This window comes from Epinephelus moara, chromosome 24 (assembly GCF_006386435.1).
Source record: "Epinephelus moara isolate mb chromosome 24, YSFRI_EMoa_1.0, whole genome shotgun sequence".
Lineage (NCBI taxonomy): Eukaryota > Metazoa > Chordata > Actinopteri > Perciformes > Serranidae > Epinephelus > Epinephelus moara.
In genome coordinates, this window is record NC_065529.1 from 38,199,082 (window position 1) to 38,225,464 (window position 26,383).

A 26,383-nucleotide genomic window follows, 5' to 3' on the forward strand; every position below is an offset into this window, starting at 1 on the left:
TATTTTTGCTCCTGAATAGCATCTTTCCATTTGTAATGAATGGACGACACCTCCTGCCATTGTCTTCTTCTACCCCTCCACCTTCCCCGAACAATCCCTCCTGTGGGGATTGACTCATTTAACCCAGATTTTCCTGTTTCGTCTTCATAGTTTCTCCTTCCTGAGATACGGGCCCTCTCTGAGTTGATGATTCACCCGGCTTTACAGTGCCACTGGGTTCACGTCCTCAACAACGTGCTGTTTCAGCACTCAGCCCATGGGTGAACTAAAATATCATCATCATACCCCCTCCTCAAACACAGGTCACTGCCACTGGAAGCTCTACCTTTATGTATTTAACATAATTCTTCCTGGCTTAGTGTTTGTACAACTGCTTTGAATGGTCCCCGTTTCACCATAACTTTGATTCATGTGTTTTCATTTCATTCAGGCTTGTTGTTACAGTTGTTGGTATAGTAAGAGCTGGTTTTACGGCCTCTCTGCTATACTCCTGCTGCTCCTCGTTGCTTCAACAATGTTTACCATCTCGCTCGCAGTAATAAAACACGACTGACATGAAAATGGATTGGAAACACAGAGTATGGTGAGAAACGCAGTGTGGCTTCTGTCTCTTTAAGATCTTGATGGCTTCTCCGCTGCTCCCTTGAGGTCGCTGGCCTTCCTTAGGCCGCCTGCCAACTGCCATGTTACTGTCAAGCGTTTGCAGAAATGCCAGCAAAGCCATTAGTCTAGACCCTTTTCAACAGTCAGCAGACTGGACAGCGTGAGCAGCACGGTGATGTGGAGAGACAAAGACCTGGCCTCATAAAACCACAAAACACATTACTTTTACTTCTTTTATTTCCTATCACGTGTTATTGTTCGCTTCAGCTGTGATTACTCTCCTCCCATCTCCTCTTGTGAGCTGTGAGAGTGCACACAGGACTGTGAGAGGGTTTGAGGTTGGAGAAATCCACCTTTACGATAGTTGGTCATATTTTCTTACGTTTTTGGATCATTACTACTGAAGATTAGTCAGTCATCTTTAAAAAATGTGAGTTACAGTATCTCCATGTGCCCCCTGGTGCCTCACAGCTGCTTCTTGCATTGTTTGTTGTCTCTTGGGGTGCAGCAGCATCTGGTGGTCAACTGAGGGAATCACACTTTGTTTCTAGTATACAGTAGTCACACTTCTCTTTTAAAATTGACTTAGTGAAGTTCATATGCCATATTTTTGAGCGTTGTCTTGCTTCAACACTGTTGCACACGTATAATGATAACAATAATAATAATAATAATCATAAGGTTTATCCGTATAGCACTTATTAAAACCAAGTTAACAAAGTGTTTTGCACAAAAAAACACAACAGTAAAATACAAAGGTCATGTTTAACTAAGATAATAATACATACATGATAACAATAAAACACCAAAAGTAGAAACAATGGGTGAATTTAAACCTAAAATAGAGCAGTGCAAGACTTAGGTGCAATGTCAGGAGCAAGGTACAGTGTAACTCACTGGTTAAGAATAAAAATAAACCTAAAAATTTAAAGGAGAAATTATAGGAATGCCTTTAGATAAAGATAAACATTCAAAAGTGATTTTAAAGAAGATACTGATGTAGCAAGGCAGGTCATTCCACAACTGAGGAGCCCTGAAAGCCAACGCTCAATCCCCTTTATTCTTTAAGCATGAGGTGGGAACAGTCAGCAGGTTCCTGTGTGAGGATCTCAGGTTGTGCACTGGTTGGTATGGGGACAGCAGTTCAGATATATATTCCAGGACCAGGCCACGAATGGCTTAAAAAGTCATGAGTAAAATCTTAAAATCAATGCTAAAACAAATTGGCAGCCAGTGTAAGGTCATTAAAATTGGACCAATGTGTTCTCTTTTGTTGATTTTTATTAAGGAGTCGCACTGCAGCATTTTTTTCACAATTTGGAGTCTATTGATTTCTGATACCTGTTAAAATTCAGGCCACTGAGCTATTCTATTGAAGCAAATTGAGATGATGTTATTGAAGGCATCTCACCTGTAGCTGTCAAAGTGACAAGACCCTGCCCTTTTCACCTGTCTGCCTTTATTCCTGGATTTACCCAGCTTGTCTAGAATTCAAACAAAAGACCCTCTGTCGATAAACCACCCTCTCTAATTTCAACGCTCTTGATGACTGCACACTTTTATCCTGGTTTAGTTAAACACACCTGAATTAAAACTATACCTTTTTTTTGTTTGTTTTTAACCGAATCAGTTTTGCTTTTCCTCCACATAAGCCATATTTCTTTTTCTTGGGAACCTCCACAGAAATGCTCACAGATGGTGAGTAGCTGATTAGAGTAATCCCAGTTGAAGGGTCGGCCATCCTGGTTGTGTAGTGGTCGATGGGGGAGAACCTGTTGCTTTGTTAAAAATCCTCTTAGAATTTGGGTCATGTGACCCCTTTGTGGGCTACAGGATGTGTATGGAGACTTGTGGGCATTCACAAGCTGGATGGAGACAGTCACACTTCTGCCTAGATAAAAAACATACTTAGTGAGAGATTGTATTAATGGTTTCATGTTTACAATACATACAGATTTAAATGCAGTGATTTGCACTGGATATCCTTCTATCACTACACTCTCTGTCTCATGTTCGCTCATTACGACCAAAATCTGGATGTACTGTAACCTCTTTACACATCATCATGCCCCTCTACAATCACACCGTGAAACAGGCCTGGGCACAGGACAGGTATGTCAACATGACCACACAGAACTTCACAAATGTGTCATCCAAACATTTTTTGTGTTAGTGTTTGTATCAGTGTTGGATATCCTCATCATGCCTGCCATCAGTCCTATCTGAGGCCTTGTGGTTTTCTGAATGGCTGTTACTGCTTCATCGCAGCCACTTTCCGCTGTTACTAGCCAAGTGGTGCTAAACCAATAAGTGTCACGGGGAAGCTTTACTTGCTGCTGTCGGGCAGACCTACTTAGGCCCACTTCCCATCGCCGGTGTGACCTGTTTCTGTAGGAATGACACTTTGTAGCGCAGAGTTCAGTGGGGCATTGGGAACGGAAGCTTTGGCACTGCTGGCTGCCAAAAAATGGACACTATGCTTGAACTAGAACGGATGGATGGATAGTTACTGTGATAGGACCATACTCTAACTCTTCAGTGAGGGTGCTTTATTGGAATGGTATAGATGCATGTTGAAAATAACCGTGTTTACTGTAAATACACAGGTATGTAAAAGTGTGTAATAGACAACAGACGAAACAAAGATAAACAGGTGATGATGAAGGCCTGTAAGGGGTTGAATAATAATGTATGTCTTTTTTATTTTTTTTTATTTTTTTTATTTTTTTTGCCCAGTGTCCAGGTTACAAACGAAACAATTCAGTCATTAATCAAGTAGTCAACAGAAAATTAATCAGCAATTTTTTGTTGCAATACATTCATTGTTTTAAGCAAAATTGGCCAAAATTCACAGGTTCCAGCATCTCAAATATAAATATTTGCTGCTTTCTTTGTCCTCCATAGTATTAAATTAAATATTGTTGTCAGGTGCATAAAACCAAGCACTAATAATATGTCAACATTGGCTTTACTATTACATTGTTAGCACAAAATGGTTTACAAATGAATCAAGAAAATAATTGCCAGTTAATGATAATGAGAATAATGAGTGGTCACAGCCCTATTCCCGATCACACATGTAAAAGCAAGTGATTCAGATCATATTCTACATTGCAAATTAATGCCTTTCTTTTACTGCAGGTACCGCTAAGTATTTTGTTGACACCAGAATGACACAGTTATAATAAAACTTGTAATTACAGTCATGTGACCAATATCGTTGCATTTCATCACTAACATGTTGATAACTGTTTTTCCCTCAGTAGTCAAGAGGATGAGGATTCTGCTTCAGCCCCACAGCTACAAGTTCAGGTAAATCTTTTATTAAAATTCAAATAAAAAAAAAATCTATTCATCTATTAAAACTAGAAATGGTGACCAAAGATGTAAACCATAAGCTCCTGACCCTGCTGGCAGTCTGACCCACAGTACAAAAGGTGTGAAGCAAAGACAAAATGACAAACATCCTGTGTCGGCTATGCTGAACCTTGCATGAAAATCCCAGACACAATCACAAGGACCTCCACAGGTCTGTGGACAGTGGACACATGCCATAAACAAGTCCTCTCCCTCCTCCCAAGCCTTTGTTGGTTTCTCCCGTTGACGTGTTTCTACAGAGCAGATGGCTTTACACATAAATCCTATTAACAACTTTCTGCTGATGGAGAGTCACTGAGGACAGGGCTTTCTCACTCTTTCATTATCTCCGCTCAGAAGCCTGCTTTTTTATTTTCTAACCTCTAAAGAGAAGCAACAGTAGAGCTGAAGTCAGAGGCCATGTCTGCGGAGAAGGTAAAAGGGTCGGGCTGTTGTTTTGTGGATTTTTTTTAATAGACTTTCAAATAAGATGTGATGAGAAGTAGCTGTGATGTGTGTGATGACATGCAGTGCTATTTGGATATAGACCATAAGAGATGAAAGTTATTCTAATTCGAGACAAATAACACTTCTACCATTGTCATAATATTTACAGTTGGACTGCACGGACAAATTTGACAGTTGTGGTGCAATGCAGCCAGGAGACATTTTTCAATCTGTATGTGCCTTGTGTTTAATTTGTAATGTTGAATACTTCAGTTATTTAAATCTGAATTAAAGACATTTGGAACAACGATTATGTAAAAAGTAATCTCTGACCCACATGTGAGGTAACTGCTCTGTATACACTGTCTGCAGGGGAAGTATTTCATTAGAGTAAAATCCAACTGAGACAATATTTTAAAACTGGCCATGTAAAACTACACAACATATGTTGATTGATGATGTGCAAGTTAACGGGTCTGCCAAGCAAAGTATCTGCAAAAGCACGGACGAGGGATTGAAGGCAGTCAGTAATCCAGCCATCCAAACCACTTATAGTTACACTCTGGTGACGTCCAAACCAAGTGCAACATTTCCTATCTTACTGCCTCGTGTATTTGCTTTTAGTAGTACCATGTGTATCAGCTATTAATCTGTTGTTTTTTACTTATAGTCAAGCAGATGTTGCATCATTAAATACAGTATGAGTATTTGTTCTTTTAACCCAACATTAAATCATAATTTCCTAAATCTGTATCCTAAATCCAAATCCTTAGTGAATTGCAGTAATTATGCAACATCTGTGTCAGCTCAATCAGAATTTATAAAACAAAATGTATAAATGTCTCTGGGAGAGTTTCAGATATTATTTAAAAACAAGTGCTTTGATCAAAGTAATAACCAAGTATTTAAAAATGCTCTATGGCATTAGCAAGACAAAATTGTTTTCCTGAGATTTTTCTAAAAGTTGTGAGTACACTGGAGAGAAACACACAAAACATTGTTGGTGAAGACCCGAAATTCTAATGTTTAAACTAGCCTTTGTCAAAAGTTGAAAACTATAACAGACCGATATTGGCTGGAGTGTGAAATTACATTTGACAGCTTTAATACATTACGAAATGATCAAATCTGCTGCCATAACTCTTAGTTGTAGATTGTCTGAGAACACAAATAGACCTCCATGGATGCAGGATCTACATCTAATAGGATTACCTTTATTGTCTCCGTTGGCCGCAATCACACTGACCTCCTTCTTTGTGACTCAGGTCAGTGACAAGAAGTTCCTGTCACTGGTTTCAGACTCCTCACACTTTCCTGTTCTATTCATTAACATGGGTATATTATGGTTTAAAAATCTTCCAATAGACAAATGCATGTAAGGACACATTGTGTGGGAGGACTGAAGGTCAGAGGTTCGAGCCCCCTTTGGACTTTACCTTAAGCTTGTGTCTAGACGGCCAAGATGGAAGCTGATATTGCAGGTGGTGAACAGCAAAATGAAGAGTTATGAAGATTTATATTTCGACAGAATATGCACAAAATACATCTTATTTTATTTACAGAACAACAGACAGAGTCAAATACATTTTCTGGCTCTCCCTATAATGTTCTCAGTGGTTGACACGTATTAGTTTTCTAAAATAATTGGCTTGCCATGTCGCGTCCTCTTAATATGTGTGATGTAAAATGTGTTTGTGATTTGCTGTGATTTATTTTAAGTTTCTCAGTACTCAGGAGGAGGCTTGAGCAAGTTACATAAAATAGTTATAAAACTTGTTTTGCATGTGTTTAAAAAAAATAGTAATAGATTATCTAATTCTAGAAAATGCAGATTCGTGTGCATAATGTCGTCGTGCTCAGGTCATGCTGTATTGCTTCATTCACTTCCTGTGTCTGTATCTTGCTGCACTGTTGTAAGGATATTATTTATAAAATTCAAAGGGGAACACATCCTGATTTAAGAATTCCAACATATTATTTCCATGGCCTGGAAAAGTTCAGTCAGTATTTGTGAACGTAAGCTAATCTTTCTCAAAACCAGAGACCAGAGAGGAAAGTCTCAAACTTGTGATGTCATCAAGTATAAAGTCTGGAGCTGCTCTATAGACAATGAATGGGAGCCCAATTTTGTGCATCCACAGAAAGTTTGTTTCTTTTTTAATTTCCGAATTAGGTTTATTCTATTGTAGTGTTCCTAGTTTTGAAACAGAAAGTGTTCCCATATACTCAGAACATTCCCCTGGGTGCTCTCAGTGTCATCTAGAGCATCATTCCCAAGTCATTGTCTAAAGAACAGTTACAGATTTTATACCTGATGACATCAAAAATTTGAGTTTTAGCACTCTAGTTTTTTAATTTGGGAAAGTTGTTGATGTTTCTGTGTTAATATAATATGTATTAATTTTGACAGTGGGTAATGTGAACCATTAAATATAAAATGAAACGTTTTATTTTTACACTAGAACAATAATATTAATAGCTGTAGAAGTAGTAACAGTACAGTTCTTCTAAATCTTTTTTCCTTTCTGCTCCTTGCCCCCCTTCGTATCTGACTTTGTAATGGTGAGTTACTGTTATTGATTAAAATGTTTAAATGCTGCTGTTTTTAATAATTGTTCCAAGGTTATTTTTTTTTGTCTCCCAGTTTACATTTTGTCGAGTCTTTGCCATCTTTTCTCTGCTCTCCTGTCCCTCCAAGAGTCTCACCTCTAATTTGTCTTGTATCTTTAAAGAAAATCCATAGAAGACAAAAAAGAAAAAGGAGGAGACAAATGGCACAACAGAAGCCAAGCTGAATGCAAAAGAGACCAAGCCGAAAAAAACAAAGACCAAGAAAAGTGTAGATCTATCCGAAGATGAGAGTCCTGCCATACAAAGTGAGGAACTTTAAAGACACTATGTTGTTTTAACCATTTCCTACAAAGAAAGCAGATAACAAACTGAGATTTTGCATTTGACTCTATCTCTACTGTGATGTAACCACATTGGTTACACTGCTGTTTCCTTATTGACATTTCAGATGGAAAGAAGGTGAAGAAAAAGAAACCAGAAAAAGATAAAGAAGAACCTGAGAAGGAAAAAGAAAAGGAGAAAGAGCCAAAAAAGAAAACCAAAAGTGCTCCAAAAAAGAAGAAAGGTACACCACCAGTTGAATGTTAACACTCGGGGTCTGAGGACTTAAAGCTATACTGTGCAGGAATTGTCAGCTACTAGCCACTTTTACACTGCCTGCTCAAGGCGGGAGTATCACGCCATTATGCCCCCTTGCCGTGCCATATATGAGGTATGATTGTAAAATGTGGGAACAGAGTGGTCTTGCCTTTGAGCCACGAGAGGAGGTAGTAACAGCGCCGAAATGGTGCCTGTATAAACCGGACAGTTGGCAGGACGGTACCATGGGCAGGACGGGTGTGACATTTTGATGCTGTGTTACGTGTGTAACCCACTGCAGGGGATTTAAAATGTAGCTGTTAGCAGTTAGCGGCTAACTCAATGAAGTAGAATGGCATAAATGTCCGCAAATTGGTTCACTGCTCGCCAGCAAAAGTGAAAGCCAGCTCCAGATTCACTCTCATTTTGAAACTAGCTTTGTCTGCTTGCTTTTTCACCTGTATTTGTGTTTTTTCTGCGCTCTATCCACTGTTTTCGTAGCCTTCTCATGGATGCTTGCTGCTACTACCCGATAGCTACTTTTTATAAAGTCTACTCAACTGAGTGCCGTTATCGGCTGTGAGCTATACTTCCCATACATAGCATGATCGGGGAAAACAAGAAAATACAAGTTGAGGGCAGAGTCTCTGCAGATAAATACACTGCTACACACTTGTAGTGGGTCATTTGTGATAAATGAGAAGGATTACTTCTGTATGAGTCTATACAATGTTCTTTTAGGAAAATCCTGCATAGTGTACCTTCAATCTTGATTAAATGTCTTAAAAATAAATTCTTGTATTGAATGTACAAACAAAAGTCTATTGAATATGTTTCTTTACAGATTCAGGCTCAGATAACGATGATGATGATGACGATGATGAAGACACCCCCAAAAAGAAGACTAAGAAGAAGACAACAAGGGACAGTTCTCCATCTGCAACCACCAAAGAAAAGAAGTCTAAATCTAAAGGTATGACAAGAAGCAGGAACACGGTTTTCTGAAGGCATTAACAGTGTGATCCAAACAACAGTTATGGGACCAGACTGTTAAGAGGATTAAATGATTTTATTGTGTAATGGTGAGTAAATGGAAACACTGACTTGGTACTAGAGGGAACAAAACACAGCAATCTAGTGAGTAGCTTCCACTTAATTTATCAACTGTGGAAAATGTCATTAAAACTGTTGTGGTCAATTCCTGACAATTGTCTTTTTAGGTCTACTTGCAATGTACAGTTAAGAATGGAAATGTTTAGCCAGACTCCTCTGTAGCCTTTTGTAGGACTTTGACTTTGCAGGAGGTCTGGAGAAAATGATGTCAGTCACTTAAAGTTTGTTTATTTATTGTGTGGAACATATTCTTAGTTAGTATAGCCATAATTAGAAAACAATAATCAGCCAACAAGCAACAAACTTATGAAGCTAGAGAACTGAAATAAAATAGAGATGTGGGGCCATGATGTTTTCCATGGCGAGCTGCCTATTTTTAGCCATGCTAATGACATGGCTTTCGGGATGGCAATGATGGTTGGTTGGTTGTTTCTCCACTTTGGTCCAGACTGAAATATCTATTGGACAGATTACCATGAAATTTAGCGCAGACATTCATGGTTATTATAGGATGTATCGTACGGACTCTGGTGATCCCTGACCTCCCCTGTAGCGCCACCGTGAGGTTGATATTTGTGGTTTTGTCGACTATTGGATGGGTAGGCATGAAATTGGATACACAGACATCCATTTGCTTTGATGGAAAAACCTGGAAAGTCATGGCATTTCACTAATTTTCCGGAAAAGTCATTGAATTAGAGAAATCGTTGAAAGTTTTGGAAAAGTCGTGGAATTTTGTTGTGTGTAATGAATTAGATTGTTACAGTAATCTACCTATGCTTTGCTCCACTACTACTTTATATTGTACTGTATTTTTAAGATGGAACAGTGTTGATGTTATGCATTGCGGATGGTCGTGGACATTTTATTAAGGGTCCTTGAAAAGTAATGGAAGCGTTTTGAAATTTTGTCCATGGAAGTGTGTGAGAACCTATGTCCATATCAAATACCAAGAGCCTCAGCTTTGTTTAGTGCTTATCACTTGGTGTTCGTGATTAGTGAATTGAGATTGTGAAAATACTAAACTTTATACCAGCTAAACATCAGCTTTGTCATTTTCAGTATGTTAGTATGCTAACGTTAGCATTTAGCTCCAAGCACTGCTGTTCCTAGCTTAACAGAGCTGCTAGCATGGTACCAGTCTAGTCCTGAAATATTCCTCCAGTGCATCAGAACAACAAGTCATGGCGGGGGGCAGCTTTTGATGTGTCTATCTCATTATTCCTTCGACTTTGCTATAGGCTAATCAAGTGAGTATTACCACAGACATTTAGCTTTAAATTGAGTTATTTATCACTTTCAGATTTAATTAGTGTATGAAATAGCCCAGAGTGTTGCTGCTCTTTTCCATTACTGTGGTTGGATCATGTCCCGAGCTTCTGCCTCAGAGCTGAACTTCACCTTCCTCCACCTCAGATCAGCCGTCTGTCATTTCAGGAATACCTGCTCCAACTTGTGGTTGTGACTCCATGCTCCTCCTGTAAAGTAAAAGAAAGCTTGGTGCCCTGTTTATGTTAACCATAGAGATGGATTTAATCATATCAGTTGCCTACTTTATGGTCACTATGGCAGTATGTTACTACTGTAGCCAGCTGCGTTTACAGTTTTCATGTTTGTGAATTCAGAATTTTATTTTATTGCAATGTATTTTAAGTGTGGAAAAGTAATACTGAAAATATATTTCCTGAAAAACATTCTGTTTTCTCCACATTTACAAAACGTTTGTAAGAGTTCAAAGCTTGATTAGAAAAGTTTGAGTTAAATTGACATTTCACTGGATTGGATTCGCACACTATTCATTAATTCTGTCTACGTTTGCAACATTAGAAATCAGTTTTCATTATACAGTGTATCACTGTTGGTACTATTCATAGAAATAGAATAAGAGTAGAACAGACATTGAAGTGTTCGCTGTGGTCATTTGACAGATTTAAAAGGAAATGACGATTGTTGTTGGTTGTTATGGTGACACATATCGGTGGGGCTGCTAAGTGTGTCACACTCACTAGCTTGATAACTCTGTTTTGGCCTACTGGACACACTAGGCCTGTGTCTGTCTCTTGTTGATGCTCATCATGTAGCCTGAGCCTATAATCACGTTCATAATCAATTATTCATTGCCTGTGTGTCCTGTTGTGTTCCCGAGCCCACGGTCAAAACTCAACTAATATCTCACCGACATCTGACGTTGGAGACATGGATAACATCGGCAAACATGAGCAAAGATTGTTATCACAGAATTTGATGACTTACCAATAACAATATGAAGCAGCTAAACCCAGCAATCCTCAATTCCTCTCTAGCAGCAAGTCAATTGAGACAGTGCACAAGAGATGTCTTCGTATTATTCTCCACTGCTCGTTTATGGTCATTGCTACAGAACCTCACCTCTGTGAGCTCTCAACTTGCTGCAAGTCGGTTCACACAGAGTTAGCCCTCTACAGCGGTCCCAGTTCTTTGCAATGGCAGTGGTACACATAAAAATGGCCACTGCTATGAACATCCTGCTGTGTTGATTTGACTGTTCTTTCTACTCTAATTCTGTTTCTATGGTTCTGTCTAATTAATACGTTGAACCACAAAGCTTTTGGTTAAGCGACTACATCATGGAGCATTTAGCCATAAAGGGCCAGATATTTTATATTAGACCAAACCAGGGCTAAAATGAGAGTCAGTATTGGACTTACATTCATCAGGTGGTCAGAAACATGATTCCAAATTATTAATGACGCTCCATATCTGCTGGATGTGTTCAAAGGTAAGCAAAGGTGGTTTCAGGTATAGCAGGTTGAATTTAATTCTGCAGTCATTTATCCCTTGCATTCTCCCTCATATATGCATTTATAACAGATTGTCGCTGTCAACTAGTTAATGTTTAGACAAACCAGTCAAAGCCATTTTTACCATTGACTAGACACGCCAGTCTTAAGGACTCACCTAAGCAGATTTCAAACCACGTGCTTTCACTTCCTAAAGTCCATTAATGCCAAAACTGTACAGGGAGCACAGACGGCTTTGAGCAGTAATCAGTCAGCAAGTCGAGATTTGAGTTCATGTTGGGACAGATTTGTCATTGTGGAACACGTTTTTAGAGCGAGGTAATCAAGGTTTTGAGGATACAAGACTCTAGCCACTAGATCTGAACGAGGAATTTGGCATCCTTTGCCTTGATATCTTCCAAGTTATGCACTCTCAGTTTGTATCCTTTGCATGTAACTGAGACTGAAAGCAGAGCAGATATCTACATGTGATGTCAGACTATCTCCCAGTGTGCATCATCAGCTTTTACCTTGGTATATAGACCCAAACATAGTCTGAGCAGCAAAGCGTAGGTGGGTTCTGCTAAAGTTCTGCAGTGTCAGGAATTTTAAGAAACAGTGAGAGCAAATTTCAGACTGAGTGAGCACACACAAAATCAGGGTTGCATGCTCGAACTTTGTTCTTCACTCACAAGTCTGTCCCAGCCTAAATTCTTGCTTGTTGAATGATTACAGTTTGGATTTGTTTTTCCACCGTCTAAGTCACAAAGGAATTTCCTTTGAATTTGCCTTTGAAAAAAAGATTGATTAAATTCCTCAGTTTATGGTCACATGATTCTCCATGTTTGGTATCACATTCAAGGACAGATAAGATTTTTTTAAACTTCACTTGTTTGTCATTTCTCAGAGGACAAAGATTCTGATGGAAAAGAAAAAAAGTCCAAGTCAAAGGAGAAGGACAAGAAGAAAGAACCGGCCTCCATGTTCCAGATAAATGGAGAAAAAGACTCAAAAAGCAAGAAGAAAGGTGATTACATTTTAATAAACTGTCACAGTTTAAAACTGTACTGTTTGTCCATTGAACCTCTTTTATTGCAAATAAGACCTCACGTCCTAGCTGACATTAAACTGTGTTGTTATTGCTTGATAAGAGTTTTTACAGAATTATGAAAGTCAACTGAAAATTTTTATACCTGTTTCCTGAGCAGCTGCCAAATCAGACAGTGATGACAGTGAAGAGGAGACAAAGTCGACCAAATCAAAGAAGAAATCCACCTCCGGCTCAGCATCCATGTTCCAAACATCAGGAGACAAGGACAAGAAGACAAAAAAGAAAGGCAGGTTTACCAGTAATGCGGGATTTATACTTTTGTGTCGTATCAATGCCATACATATACCATAGGCTCTGCACAGATTGTAGAGTCTATGCCGTACCCTACGCCGTAGCCTGATGTGCATCTCCCCAGAAGTGTAACTATGCATCACGGCGACGCAGACCACCTGTCTGTTTTTTTAAGCTAAAACTATTTCCCTCAGTGGAGACGAAGCTTTTGTGTGAGGACAATAGGGCCTCCACAAAAACAGCATTTTAAGTCTTGTGAATGATTTGTCCAGTTGTTTTGTTGGTGAACCATGTGAGTTGTAATGGAGCTGAATTTTGTAACAGTTGCCTTTGTTAAATGTTGCTGTTGTTCCTGGTTTCATGAGTTGAGAAAAGTCCGCTAGTCGCCAGGCTAATTTATACAATGTAAAATGCCATAGGCTAAAAACATTAGCATGTTGTATTTGTGGGGAAAATGTGCTTTGTCTGTGAATGCTGTGAGTTATAGTGAAGCTGATTTGTGTACTTGTGTTTGAAATTGTCTCTATTTAGCCATGTTTAATGTGTGTGTTGAATCAACTAAACTTTACAGCACTTGAAATCTTGCCGCCCACTAGTGTTTCGGAGGTGTAACTGCAGAGTGACAGACACACCACCGCATAAGTATAAATGCTCACAAAGGTGTAGGCCACGTGCGTAGGCTACGGCGCAGGGTCTACCGCACAAATATAAATTCCCCTTTATCCTCCTGTTGAGTCACTGACAAGTATCGGACCATTTCTATTGCATATTTCAGCAAAGGCAGAAGAGAGTGATGACTCTGACTCTGAGAAAGAAGAAAAATCAAAGAAGAAAAAGGGCAAAGGAAAGAAGAAAAAAGTATGTCAAATCTCACAGTTCACCCATAAATAAAAAAAGACAGTTCAGTCATTTAATGCCACACAGGCAAGCCAACATTTGTAATGTGAGTATGACAAATTAAATATGAACTTATTTATGCTTCTTCACCAGGAGAGATCTCCATCACCTCAGATTGAGTTTGACGACTTGGAGAATTTTGTGATGTCGCCGGCTCCGCAGGGCGTGACTGTTAAATGCAGAGTGACTCGAGACCAGAGAGGGATGGACAAGAGCCTCTACCCTCTGTATTACCTTCACCTCGACAACGAAAAGAAGGTCAGGGATTTCTCTGGATTGCTTTTGCAAATAAGTAAATGAGTAGTCCTTGTGTACATTTAGGGGTTTGTGTATATTAGATTGCCCTCTTTTTTTAAATATAACAGGACTGTGTCTTTTTTTTCTGTAGACATTCCTGTTGGCTGGGAGGAAAAGAAAGAAATGCACAACTTCAAATTACCTCATCTCCATTGATGCCACAGATTTGTCGAGAGGTGGAGAGAATTTTGTTGGAAAGCTGAGGTACGCTGCCAAATCAATCATTCATGCATTCAAAAGCAGCACACAAACTGTGTCATATGAGCCAAGGTTTTTGTTTTTTTACTGAGTTTTTAATTCTGTAATACACTGTCTAGGTCCAATTTAATGGGGACTAAGTTCACTGTGTTTGACAACGCTCTGAATCCAGAGAGAGCTCTTCCTGACATGTCTAATGCACGGCAGGAGCTAGCAGGCATCATTTATGTAAGTCATGAGACAGCTGCATTGCATTTCATGAATTACTTTTTAGGGTACATTTGATTTAAAAACAAAAGTGGTAACATTTATTTCTGGCATCAGGAAACAAATGTCCTAGGGATGAAAGGACCCAGAAGGATGACAGTTGTCATTCCAGGAATGGACAAGGACAACGATCGGGTAGCTTTCCGACCAAGAAATGTAAGATCTTATTTTTCTTTATTCTACTTATTCTGCTCTTTTTATGTTCTCAAGGCAATAAAAATAAAATGCTTAACAGACAAGGTCACCAGGGTGTTAGGAGACAAAGTGTAAAAGTGTGTAATCAGGATTATCAAGGAGACACCTCCAACTGTGGATATTTTGACTTTTGATTCATGTGCGTGAAACCATCAGATGACTAATTTGCAAAATCAGCCATGCACACTGTCAACAAATTATATCCATACTGCTCACAGCTTGATCTGTGATACTTTGTTTGTTATGATAGCAACACAAGGTCAACATGTAAAATCATATTACACTTTGTTGGTATTTTTCCAGACTTATGCTTGTTTATTTCTTCGCAGGAATGTGACGGCTTGTTGATAAGGCACCAGAATAGAAGGATGGAAAATCTGATCGAGCTTCACAACAAGACGCCTGTGTGGAACGAGGAAACAGCGTCTCATGTGCTCAACTTCAACGGCAGGGTCACTCAGGCCTCCATTAAGAACTTCCAGATAGTCCACAGCAAAGACGGTGAGCACTGTCCTCCACAAGTTTTTTATTTATCTATCTTTTTATCTATCTAGGAAGACAAACACTCCTAGTTCCCTGCATGACGAGTTGTTAAAATATTAATGGGTAACTTTGGTATTTTTCAACCTGGACCCTATCTTCCAACATTTTTGTGTTTAAGTGATTAATGGGAACAAACATTTTTGAATCTGGTCCTGTATTGAGCGAGAGCGCTGCAGCCGAAAGCAATGTCACCACTTGGGGCATTTGTGCACTGTTATTGAAGGGACCCTATGGAGGTAGATCTTTTTTTGTTAAGGAGGAAGATCATTTTTGTTTAAACAGAAAGGGACCCAAAATCACCATTGCCCAACCCACCAGAGTTTATTGACATAAATAGTAATTTTAGCATGTATAGAGCTGCATATTTTCAAATCTAACTGGCTGAATAAAGCATTTATTTAGATACAAAAACATGACAATAGAGTCCAGGTTGAAAAATACCAAATGTTACCCTTTAAACGGGGAAATACAAAGCAGGTTACTGCCATGTCAAAAATTCACAAGGATTTAAAAACTTAAGGAAGACTGATTAGTTGGAAGAACTTTCAGAATCAGAAATACTAAAATACTCAAAATGAAATAGAAATTAAATGTGCATTAAAATTAAATAAAATGTGCATTATGCTGCCATGTTTAACACTAGAGCTATTAGGATATATAGAATTTAAATATCAAAATAAAATATATATTGTCATTGTAAGAGTAAAAATGTAACTACAATATATACATCAGTAGAATTAGAGTAAACATAAGAAATGTGTACAGTTATGTGCACTGTATGTCAAATTAATATATACAGTAAAGAGGTGAAAAATATTGCACAGTTGAATACTGTCTCTAGTTTTGTCTCAAAATGATGAGATTTAAAATCTGTAAGTAGAGCACGAAAAAACATTTTCATAACATTTGGAGTCTCATAAGGACACAGATGAAAACATGTTCTATTTTTACTGTTGTTTACATAATGCTTGGATACAGTTTTAGATTACAAAACAAAACTGTTTTTACTGATCTAGAACAACACTTCTTCAAACCAAAAATTATTTCCTATGACGATAGGTTTTATTTAGAAACACTAGCATGCCTGAATTAGTTTATTACACTTGAAAGCTGCTAATTACATAATTCAGGAGAAAATTCTGACTTAGTTAGAAATAAATAAAATCCTGAAGGCTCCCAGGAAAAGAGGCTGTTGTTGTTTTCATGAAACAAAACTTAAATAACAAGAACCGGCCTCTATGAGTGCTCACCTTGATATTACAGCACAGGAAATTAGCATAATGTCATATATGTGCTGGTTGATAATATCACATGGCTCTAAGGATGGCAGTGTCAGCCCACCACTCCGGTCCACACTGAAATAACCTGACAACAGCTGGAAATATTGTGGTCAAATTTTGCACAGACATTCATGTTCCCCAGAGGATGGAGCCTGCTGACTTGGGTGATCACCTGACTTGACCTCTGGCGCCACCATGACGTGGACATTTTTTACTTTTAGTGGAATATCCCATTAAATGACTGCCAATAAATGTGGTGCAGATATTCATTTTCCCTTCAAAATGAATTGTATTCACTTTGGTGATGCTTTGACTTTTTCTGTGATCGAAATCTGCTTACCTACCTACCTCCCTACCTACCTACAGTACCTGCCTACAGTACCTACCTACCTACAGTACCTACCTACAGTACCTACAGTACCTACCTACCTACAGTACCTACCTATCTACCTACCTACCTACAGTACCTGCCTACAGTACCTACCTACAGTACCTACAGTACCTACCTACCTACAGTACCTACCTACCTACCTACCTACCTACAGTACCTACCTACAGTACCTACCTACCTACAGTACCTGCCTACAGTACCTACCTACCTACAGTACCTACCTACCTGCCTACAGTACCTACCTACCTACAGTACCTACCTACCTGCCTACAGTACCTACCTACCTGCCTACAGTACCTACCTACCTGCCTACAGTACCTACCTACAGTACCTACCTACCTACCTACAGTACCCTACCTACCTACCTACCTACCTACCCTACCTACCTACCTACCTACCTACCCACCCTACCTACCTACCTACTTACCTACCTTCCTATTTAAACTCTGACTTGCCTTTTTCAGTGGACTACATTGTGATGCAGTTTGGTCGAATAGCTGATGACATTTTCACGCTGGACTTCAACTACCCGATGTGTGCCGTGCAGGCCTTTGCCATCGCGCTCTCCAGCTTTGATGGCAAAATCGCCTGCGAATAACAGAAAGATCCTCAGTCGGCTACTCATACTGAAACCAGTCTGCAACACGCCCACACCCACATCACAACAACTCTTTGGACTTGCCTTTAACACTTCCTGTGATAGGCGGCAATAATGAATGATGGGCCCTTGATCGTGAAAATACCTGCTGCTCTGGGCGTGTGATTCCCTCTGGGAGTGAGAAACAAAATTGGTCTCATTTTATCATCTGATCTTATCCGGCAGGGCACAGGAGAGTCCTGGTTTTTGTCTCAGTGATTCAGAATGTCTGTGCATCACAGAAGGACACACATCACTTCTATGGACTTAAGTGACTGAAATGTTAAGGGTTTTTTAAGGGGATGATGGTACACCTTGACGATGAAGGATACCAACATCATTAAGAGATGTAATACTGTGTTATATTTTGGTTTTGCTGCGCTTTATTGTTTTACTGTGTGTTTAAAATAAGTCACAAATGTCTCGTGTCAGATGTGACTGTGAAATGCAGTCACACCAAAAATTAAGTCATGACGAGAATGTCTCATTTTGTGAGACAAAATTCAGGTTTTATTTGATGAGTTACACTCTGCTGCACACTGGTATGCTCACAAAATAACCGATAGCTGAAATGATCAAGGAAAGTACTTCTATTTTGAGGTCAACAGGTATTAAGTCTAATAACAGCCTGCATACACAACAGGCTGTCCATATTTTAGTGACTTTAAAAATAAGTTGCGGTTATAATGCATCATTAGAGTAAGCAATACAGACGTACAATATGTTGGAATAGAAGTGTCTTCAGTTTTAGTATGGTGTTAACGTGACGTTTTTCTCAGCCCATCTCAGATATGTAGGTCTGATTTGAGCTCCTGTAGGATTTTCTATCATGTGTTTCTGGTTCCAACACTTTGTTAAATTAATTTATTTTTCTGAACACTGCCTTTGTTGCATTTCTAGTGTTTGTATTAATTGCATTAGTCATGTTAGTGTTTGTGTCTACCTGCTGCAGAGGCACTGCAGATGGAATTAGCTTGCAGCTGACTCGGTACATCTCTAATCCTTGTGTGACATGATTGTTTTGTACATGGTTCCTGACAAATACATTTAATAAACTAAAGGAATTAATTTCATAAAGTCAATATTTATCTTATAAATACCTGTTTCTGTCAATCTTTTCTTGTTTCTCATGTACTAGCTTTAATGTCTGTGGCCTGATATGCTAAAATATTGCAATAATGCAGTAGAAATTAGTGGATTTTGGGAGTTCGGTAGCCGAAGTTCACAGTTTGATTCCAGCTGGGGACCTTTATTTTGCTCTCCTTGCATATCCTGTCTGTATCGTCACTCTCATGATCAAATAAAGACAAAAAAATAGCCTTAAAACAAAAGAAATTCATGGACTTCACAGACAGTAAGTGCTACTCCTGAAATGCTCCGATACTAAGAGTAAATCACCGCCAATCCCTCTTTAAATCCCTGCACTTTGGGATTTGGTGATCTATTAGCACAGACATAAAATATGTTTTATGACAGTGTCACCTTCTGTGAGCCGCAGCTGGCAGATAATCAGAAAGACTCCTTCTAGTTGCAGGTTTTGAGACACCCACGCTGTAGCTCTCTGACATGTTGAGAGGAGAGCCTCGCTCAGGATGAAAAACCTGTTTGTGGCGAGGACCTTGAGAGTAAGTGAGAGGTGTGTATTCTGCCTGAACCTGCTCAGGCAGTTGTCCAGACTCGCAGATTAAATGAAGCCTGAAGCTGGCAGCTCTTCTGGACAGATGCTGCAAGGTGAGTTCTTCTTCCCTCATTGTCTTTTTTTTCTGTTACGTGACTTCCAGCCAAACAACTGCCAAGATTACTGTTGTCATTCTTAAATGCTAATTCAATAAGTGCATCTATGAGTGAGTCATGTTCACGCCATCTGCACGTTACAGCAGCTGTTTTAGTGTCTCAGAGGAGGATGAATTTATACTGTTGTAATGTTGCAACTATGCTGCTGACCAACAGAAGGAGCTGTTGCTGGATGGACATGTGTTCACATTTGTATTGTTTACAGTCATATACACATTCTTAATTGTTAAAAGATCTTTATCTCCATGAATTGGCCCTTGGAGAAGGAGAAAAGCAGCACAAGACTCACCGTTATTCCCTCTGAATTATTCACTGAAAACAATTATTGTCTACAACTATTGTCTGTACATGCAGTGTATTTATATGGTACTGGCAAGAACAGTATGATAAAGTGTGATTGACTCATCTTTTTTTGATTTATTGCAGGTTTTTTACACCTCATTTGGTAAATTACTAACTTCAAAGTATTCCTCTAACTACAGTTTTGATTTTCTATTTTAAAACATAAACTTACCATGTACGTTTATAATTATTACAGGCTTTTTATATCACAGCAAAACTAGAATACTGAGGTTTTTTTTAATATTTATGTTTAATATAAGAATCCTAAAAAAAATCCCAGTATGGAGTCATACAGTCACACTAAAATTAGATAGATAGATAGATAGATAGATAGATAGATAGATAGAACTTTATTAATCCCAATCTGGGAAATTCTTCTGTTACAGCAGGAAATGATCAAACAGTATGTGGACAGTAATATACATGGAAATACGAGAACACAAAAACAGATCACAATGAAATATATGAGAATATAGAAATAGAAAAATATATAAAAAAATAAGTAGTACTAAAATGTTAAATATATAAGACAAATATACAGGAATAAAATAACATCAAAATTGCAGGAGTAAAAAAGAAGCTCAATTCTATACACAACATGGTGAGAAATGAGGTAGAGGGTGTAAAATATGTGCAAATTGCTAACAAGTGTGCAATTGGTTATGAATTACAGTGTCCTTAAGTAATACAGGTGAGTCACCTTTGTGACCGATGATTACTTTTAAAGTGCTTAATAAGATATTTAAGCAGTCTTAATGATTTAAGATCACTTACATTTTCACCAGGGAAATTGGTGTTGGACATAAAGACTGGCACATAAAAATACATATTGCAGAAACAGACATTAAGTGAAGTCAAATACGTGCAGTACCGCCCCACATTCCCCACTGACAGAGGGATGAAAGAGTTTTCATTCCTTTTAGGCACCTCCTCCTGTATGTAATAGAAACCTTGATGCGTCTGTGTTTGACCAATGTTGACTTTTGTTTTGACCTGCAGCAAAGCATTTCTTCAAATCTTAGAAAGTAATAAGTATGTGCACCCCAGATCACCTCTAAACTTACAATTTTGACCCTTTATTTACATTTAAATAGCTTTAAGGTTGGGAAAATTATGTTAAACCACACTGACAGAATCACGTTTATGTTCGTCATCAGTGTGTTCCAGTATTTTATTGAAGCTAAAGGATGTTTACACTGAGTGTCTTTTTAATGCTGCATCACTTCATCAAATGTAAATACTTCAGAAGCCATGTAGCCAGAGAATCTGACTTAATTACCATTTAATTTTAGTTTTTTAATCACTGAGCACATCTGAGATGTGGGCGTAGATTTGGAGGCCTGTAACTTGGCTCGATGTCTTGTGCATCATTTTATCAGTGATGGAATAAAGATTTTCTAAGTCTATTTACTCAAGTACTGTATTTAAGTACACTTTTAAGGTAACTGTATTCACATTTAATGTTACTTTATACTTCAACTCCACATTTCAGAGGCAGATAGCCACTATTCGACAGTTATGGCTACATTACTAATGTTTGACATAAAAGGTGTGGTGTTATTGATGGAAACTAGCCAGTAAAATGTAAAGTAGGTAAAATAACCTTCACCTTGATCAGCTACATGATAAAAATACAGCTAATACGCTTGTGCATTAATAAAAAAAAATACAGTAATGTGATTTATATGATTATATAAAACTGCGAGGGACTATTCAGCATCAGTGCTCAAAGAATCCGCAGATAAAACTTTTACTTAAGGGAATATTTGAGTGCAAGACTTTTGGTTGAAATTGAAAAATGTTAACACTGTTGTATTATTTATTCCTACTGTATTTAAGTAAAGAATCTCAGTACTTATTCGACCACTGCCTTTCATACACATTCCTCCAAATTCAGCCTGACATATTTGATATGTTTGGAAACTGGGATCTCCATTATAATCTACAGTTTTAAACACTGTTTGGCTGCAAAGTGTAAGAAAAGTGCAGTGATGGAAGTAACTAATCATATTTACGCGAGTACTGTACTTAAGTACATTTTTCAAGGTACTTGAGTATTTATAATATTGTACGTTTTACTTCACCACATTTATCTGACTTTTGGTACTTCAAGAAAACTAAGATAACATAAGATAACTTTATTTGCCACTTGTACGCCTGCACGTAGTCTAGGAACATAGGAATTCTTGTGCAAAAAATACAGTCAAGACAAGTAATAAAGAGTAAAAGATAAAGTGCACCCAGCAAAGTATAATAAATAGGAAAGTAGCAAAAGTTTGACTCTAAGAGCTCCTCGCCGTTACACACGGGAGCACCATCTTGAATCTGAGAGAAACATTTTTGTACTTTTACCAAAGTAAAATTTTGAATGCATGACTTTTACTTTTTTGTAGTTTCCTTTTGTGTCGTGATACAGTTGACAGGTGTAGTTTGGTAGAAGGAAAGTAGTTCCTACATGAAACTGCTCACAACAAGGTCTGTGGATTATCTTTAGTAACCGGGTCATGATTTCTGGAAAGAGACATTGCTGTTGAGTTTTCAGATGTATTTAATATAATTTAATTTAATTTTGTTTTATTTTATTTTGCTTTTTTTTTTATTTATTTATTTTATTTAATTTTATTTTTTATTATTTTGGTGCTTTGAGCACCCCAAGACGTGTGCCATCTAGCTTTATTATGTTAGAGAGAAGGCGGCCAATATCTCTGCAACTCACACCAAAACAATATAGACTGATGAATAACACCACTGGTAAGAGTAAAAATATGTACATTTGATTTTGAGGGTGAACTGTCCCTTTTAAGTAAAGATCTGAGTGCTTCCACCACTGGAAAAGTGTAAAAAAAAATGTAATAGAGTAAATTATAAATTGAATTAAAGAGTGAATTAAAATTAAATGTAAATTATATTTGTTGTTCTCACACCAAGAAATTCTGGAAGGACTCGTGCAGATTTATCATGGACCATATCTCTGAAGACTTTACATTATGATGAGGAAATGTGTCTGCAAGTACCCAAAAAAAGAAGACAAACTTTTTTTTTCCTATCATATATATATATATTTTTTAGAATGAATTATTATTGTAATTAATTAGCTATGAAACTGCTCTTTGATTAAGAACCTTGACATCTGTGGGTCTTTTTATATCTTTGTGAGGCATGTTGTAGTATGTCACTGTTATTGTTGTGTTTGTGTAACTGTACGCTGAGTCCTTTTCACAGTGTTGTTTAAATTAAGAATGATTAAAAAAAGTGTAAAATTCATGTCAGTATCAATATTTCAAAACTTCTCTTGTGTGCTTAGGTGATGCATTTAGTTATTTCCCAACCTCACACTGATATATTAGTGTGTGTGTGTGTGTGTGTATTGTCAGACTGGTTTCAGAGCAGGAAGCAGCAGCTCAGCCTGCAGAGTTTTGATGGGCGGAGCCTGCAGTTAAGTCCCCGCCCCCCAGCCTGTTGATTGACGCGCACCACTGGCTCCTCCTTGCAAGTCTTTTTTTCCCTCCCCCTTCGTTTTCCAGTGTAGTGCGTTGATTTCATACCAAAGTCATACTTAACATTCCACTTATACTGTCAAACCTCTGAGAAATATTACGGAAAACAACAAGGCGCCAAATTATAAGAAACTAACTAAAGTGACCAGCTGCTCTCACTGAGGAGAAGAAGGTGACTGGCAGAATAAAAAAGGTAAGTTCTCCTCTAATGTTCCCTCTTTCTGTTTAGAGCCCTTTTTTGTGCCTGGCTGAGTTTTTTCATGCCGCTTGTCTCGGTGAAGTTTTCAGATCATTGTCATTTTTTACATTTTTCCGCGGAGCTCCCTGCGTTGGGAGGGAAGAAAACATTTGCAGATTGATAGTCTATTGTGTTTGACTTTCCCAGTGTGCAGGGATATCTTTGACAGGCTGTGTGCAATCATATTTCCACCGGTAGCCCCGCTCATTGACACACACTAATACTAAAAAAGAAAACACAAAGCTTGTGTTCTGACAGCACAGACGTGGGGGCCAATATGTTTGTTTTGTGTCTCGCACAGTTCATACCTGGATCATCACAACACTTGAAGCCTTGTTCGTCAGGAGGAATCCGACAGTTTTACCTACAGGTACAGAGAGAGAGACAAACAAAAACGATTTGGAGGAATACACAACTTCAGTCTGGTTTGGAGCTCCTGCATCCCCAAGGTAGGACGACTTCTTGATTTGTCAGCAGAGTTAGATGACGGGGAGTTCTCGTGTGCGCCACATAACACTACATATGAATTTATGAGACAAAGAAACAAAAATATTGAGAAATAATCAGTTTCAACCAAGATTCAGCTTCATGTGCTTTCTTTTTGCTTTTGTCTGGTAGTGACAGGATTTAAATTTGATAAATATATTTAAATTTTACTACTTTTTCATCACTTTTAAAGACAGAAATACTCGTTTAGACACTAATTTTACATATTGTACATTAGTTTTAGACTGGCAAACTAATTTTAAAACACATTCTCCAATAAAACTTTATTTATGAACACAATATAAAGTATAAAGCAGATTTACAAATATACAAACAATTGAAAAATATAAATTAAAGCCAGGATACAGGCTTGAAACCACCTCAGGAATTAAAAATAAGGATTTCTGTTGCATCATTGCCCTTAGTCCAACATTTAGAAGTCTCCTGTATTTATTTATTAGCTGATCACAAAAAAATCCTACATTAATTTTTTTTTAAATCTTTAACTTTTGTCAATTTATAAGAAATTCTGAAGCCATAAGAAATAAATGACAGACTCAACGCTGCCAAATAAATAACATTTATGTATAAAGACAAATCATGAGGCCCTTTGTTTTGATAAAAAGTACCTTGATTTTTTATTTAATTTCCAAAAACTAATGTTTTGCACGTAAATGGATATTTAAAATCTATTTTCTTTCCTTCTTTGTACTTCTTTCGTGCCAACAAACAGTGCATGCGATGATACTCTGCAAAGTCCCCCTAAGTACATAATTCATAGGTGAGGATTTGAGATGCATGGATATGTATGCCAGCTAATTGTATAATTATGTGAGCGCCACCTCAGGCTACACCTGCTCTGAGTTGTTGGTTCAGGCTCGGGTAACTTTTTTTTTTTTTTATGACATAGACAAATGTTTTGGCTGATTACAAAATGTTAAAAAAAAACTCAGACATGTTAGTATTTGTACAGTCAGATGAGCTGCAGTGTTCAAATCACTGCCAGTCAACAGGTTTGGCTGAACAACAGAATGCAGTCTGTCAGGTTAGTCACAGCGAGCAGAATAACCTGTTGAGGTTTCTGTTCAGCTGCTGTCTGTCTCTTACTGTTTGCTTTTTACCTGATATTTTCACAGTGTTTATTTTACATGTGTTTGAAATATTTTCACCAAGTTTGTGGGGAAATCTGTGCGCCGAGGGAGCAGTTTTCACAGCTCTGTCTTTAATCCATATGGCTACGAGTGTGAATACGACAGGCTTTTTGGTAAGGTTTTTGAAGGCTGGCGGTTTGACTTCATGCCACAATCTGTCGATGCAACACTGATAAAGAGGACGATCAGATATCTCCCTTTTCCCGTTGGTCATGTTAGGTCACGGTCGAGAGGCGAAATCCACAGTTTGAGCCCCTTTTCAAGAACCGCTTTCTATCAACATGTGGAAGTGATGTTCTGAAACGAAACGAGCAACCAGCACAACCAAACAATGTGTCCTTGGTAAATGAGACACGCCAAGATGCCTAATAATAGATTTTGATGCTGATGGGTAAATCTGGAAAGGATTAGGCATTCTGCTGCTCCGACAGATTCCCTTTCATTGTTTTCATGCAGCATGAATGCATCAGGCCTCCTAATGCTCAATGTGGTCTTTTTTTCCCCTTCCTTGAACGTACTTTATGTTTCTCAGCCGTTGTGGATTTAGCATGTACGCTGTGTGTGAGAGTTAAATGCGAAGGGAAAGTTTTACAGCTTCGCCCATGTCATGGAGGTCAATTAGATTACTTGGGGTAATATCCCCTTAAAGTGGCTGTTTTCTCTCTTTTAACTCCCCAGCTGTGTTCCTCTGGGCCGTTTATCGGAAGGAAGAGTTAATGAGCATGTGTTCTCTCCATGAGGGTGAAAAAAAATCTGTTATCCCCTCTGTGGTGTTTTTGATTTTTGAAACATATGTTTAGTCAGAGGCTGCAGGTATCTCAAATGTGGCGCTCTGCTGATTCCAGCGCCGAAGTGTATCATCTTTTCTTTGCTCTGGCAGAGTGTTCACCCGGGCGTAGGTCTGTTGACCGTTTGTCAGCAGCAGCTTCACCCGTTTGTGTCAAACCCACAGAAGGACGGCTAATGAGCTTTTGCCCATTTGTGCAGACGTTGGTTGCTTTTTAGCACCATACCCACAAGTGCTCGTCCAAATGGTGGACACTTGCCCCTCTGTCAACCCAGAATCTGAACAAATACCACTTATGTCTGCGTGGTGAGCACACAGAGGGCCTTAGAGAGAAAAGCCTGCAGCTCTCAGCAGAAAGGGCATTAATGACAATCTGGAATACAATATGCAGTCTGACGCTAACTCGCAGCGGTTGGGTTAAAGGGTGCAGTTGTGTCGATGAAGAGCATATTGTGCTTTGAGCTATTTATTACAGAGATACAACAAAAGTGCCAATCAAATATATCTTCAAACTTATTGCTTCACTCCCAAAGTCCCCAGCAACGCAATTTATCAACATTGCATTGGCGTTAATGCACTGCACATGTTTACATATCCTCCAAACCATGAGGT

At 38.4% G+C, this 26,383-nt stretch overlaps 1 protein-coding gene across 2 annotated transcripts; it reads left to right on the plus strand.

The window, feature by feature from the left end:
* The first annotated feature begins 2,461 nt into the window (after positions 1-2,461).
* On the plus strand, positions 2,462-18,560 carry LOC126386811 (tubby-related protein 1-like). Of its 2 annotated transcripts, XM_050039402.1 has the most exons (14): positions 2,462-2,715; positions 3,867-3,915; positions 7,151-7,283; positions 7,427-7,543; positions 8,402-8,530; positions 12,337-12,456; positions 12,638-12,766; positions 13,547-13,629; positions 13,762-13,926; positions 14,057-14,169; positions 14,283-14,391; positions 14,488-14,586; positions 14,955-15,126; positions 17,304-18,560. In XM_050039402.1, the coding sequence occupies exons 1-14, from the start codon at positions 2,669-2,671 to the stop codon at positions 17,435-17,437; spliced, it is 1,599 nt and encodes a 532-aa protein (XP_049895359.1). In that variant the 5' UTR covers positions 2,462-2,668; the 3' UTR covers positions 17,438-18,560. The 2 variants fall into 2 exon arrangements, with proteins under 2 accessions (XP_049895359.1, XP_049895361.1); XM_050039404.1 differs by lacking the exons at positions 2,462-2,715; positions 3,867-3,915 and adding an exon at positions 3,970-4,395.
* The last annotated feature ends 7,823 nt before the right edge of the window (positions 18,561-26,383 follow it).

Bases quoted from the DNA above. Each gene is read 5' to 3' on its own strand.
- LOC126386811 (XM_050039402.1), top strand. From the start codon at position 2,669: ATGCCCCTCTACAATCACACCGTGAAACAGGCCTGGGCACAGGACAG. The intron at 7,544-8,401 runs GTACACCACCAG...GTTTCTTTACAG, and splicing joins TGCTCCAAAAAAGAAGAAAG to ATTCAGGCTCAGATAACGAT. The intron at 12,457-12,637 runs GTGATTACATTT...TTTCCTGAGCAG, and splicing joins CTCAAAAAGCAAGAAGAAAG to CTGCCAAATCAGACAGTGAT.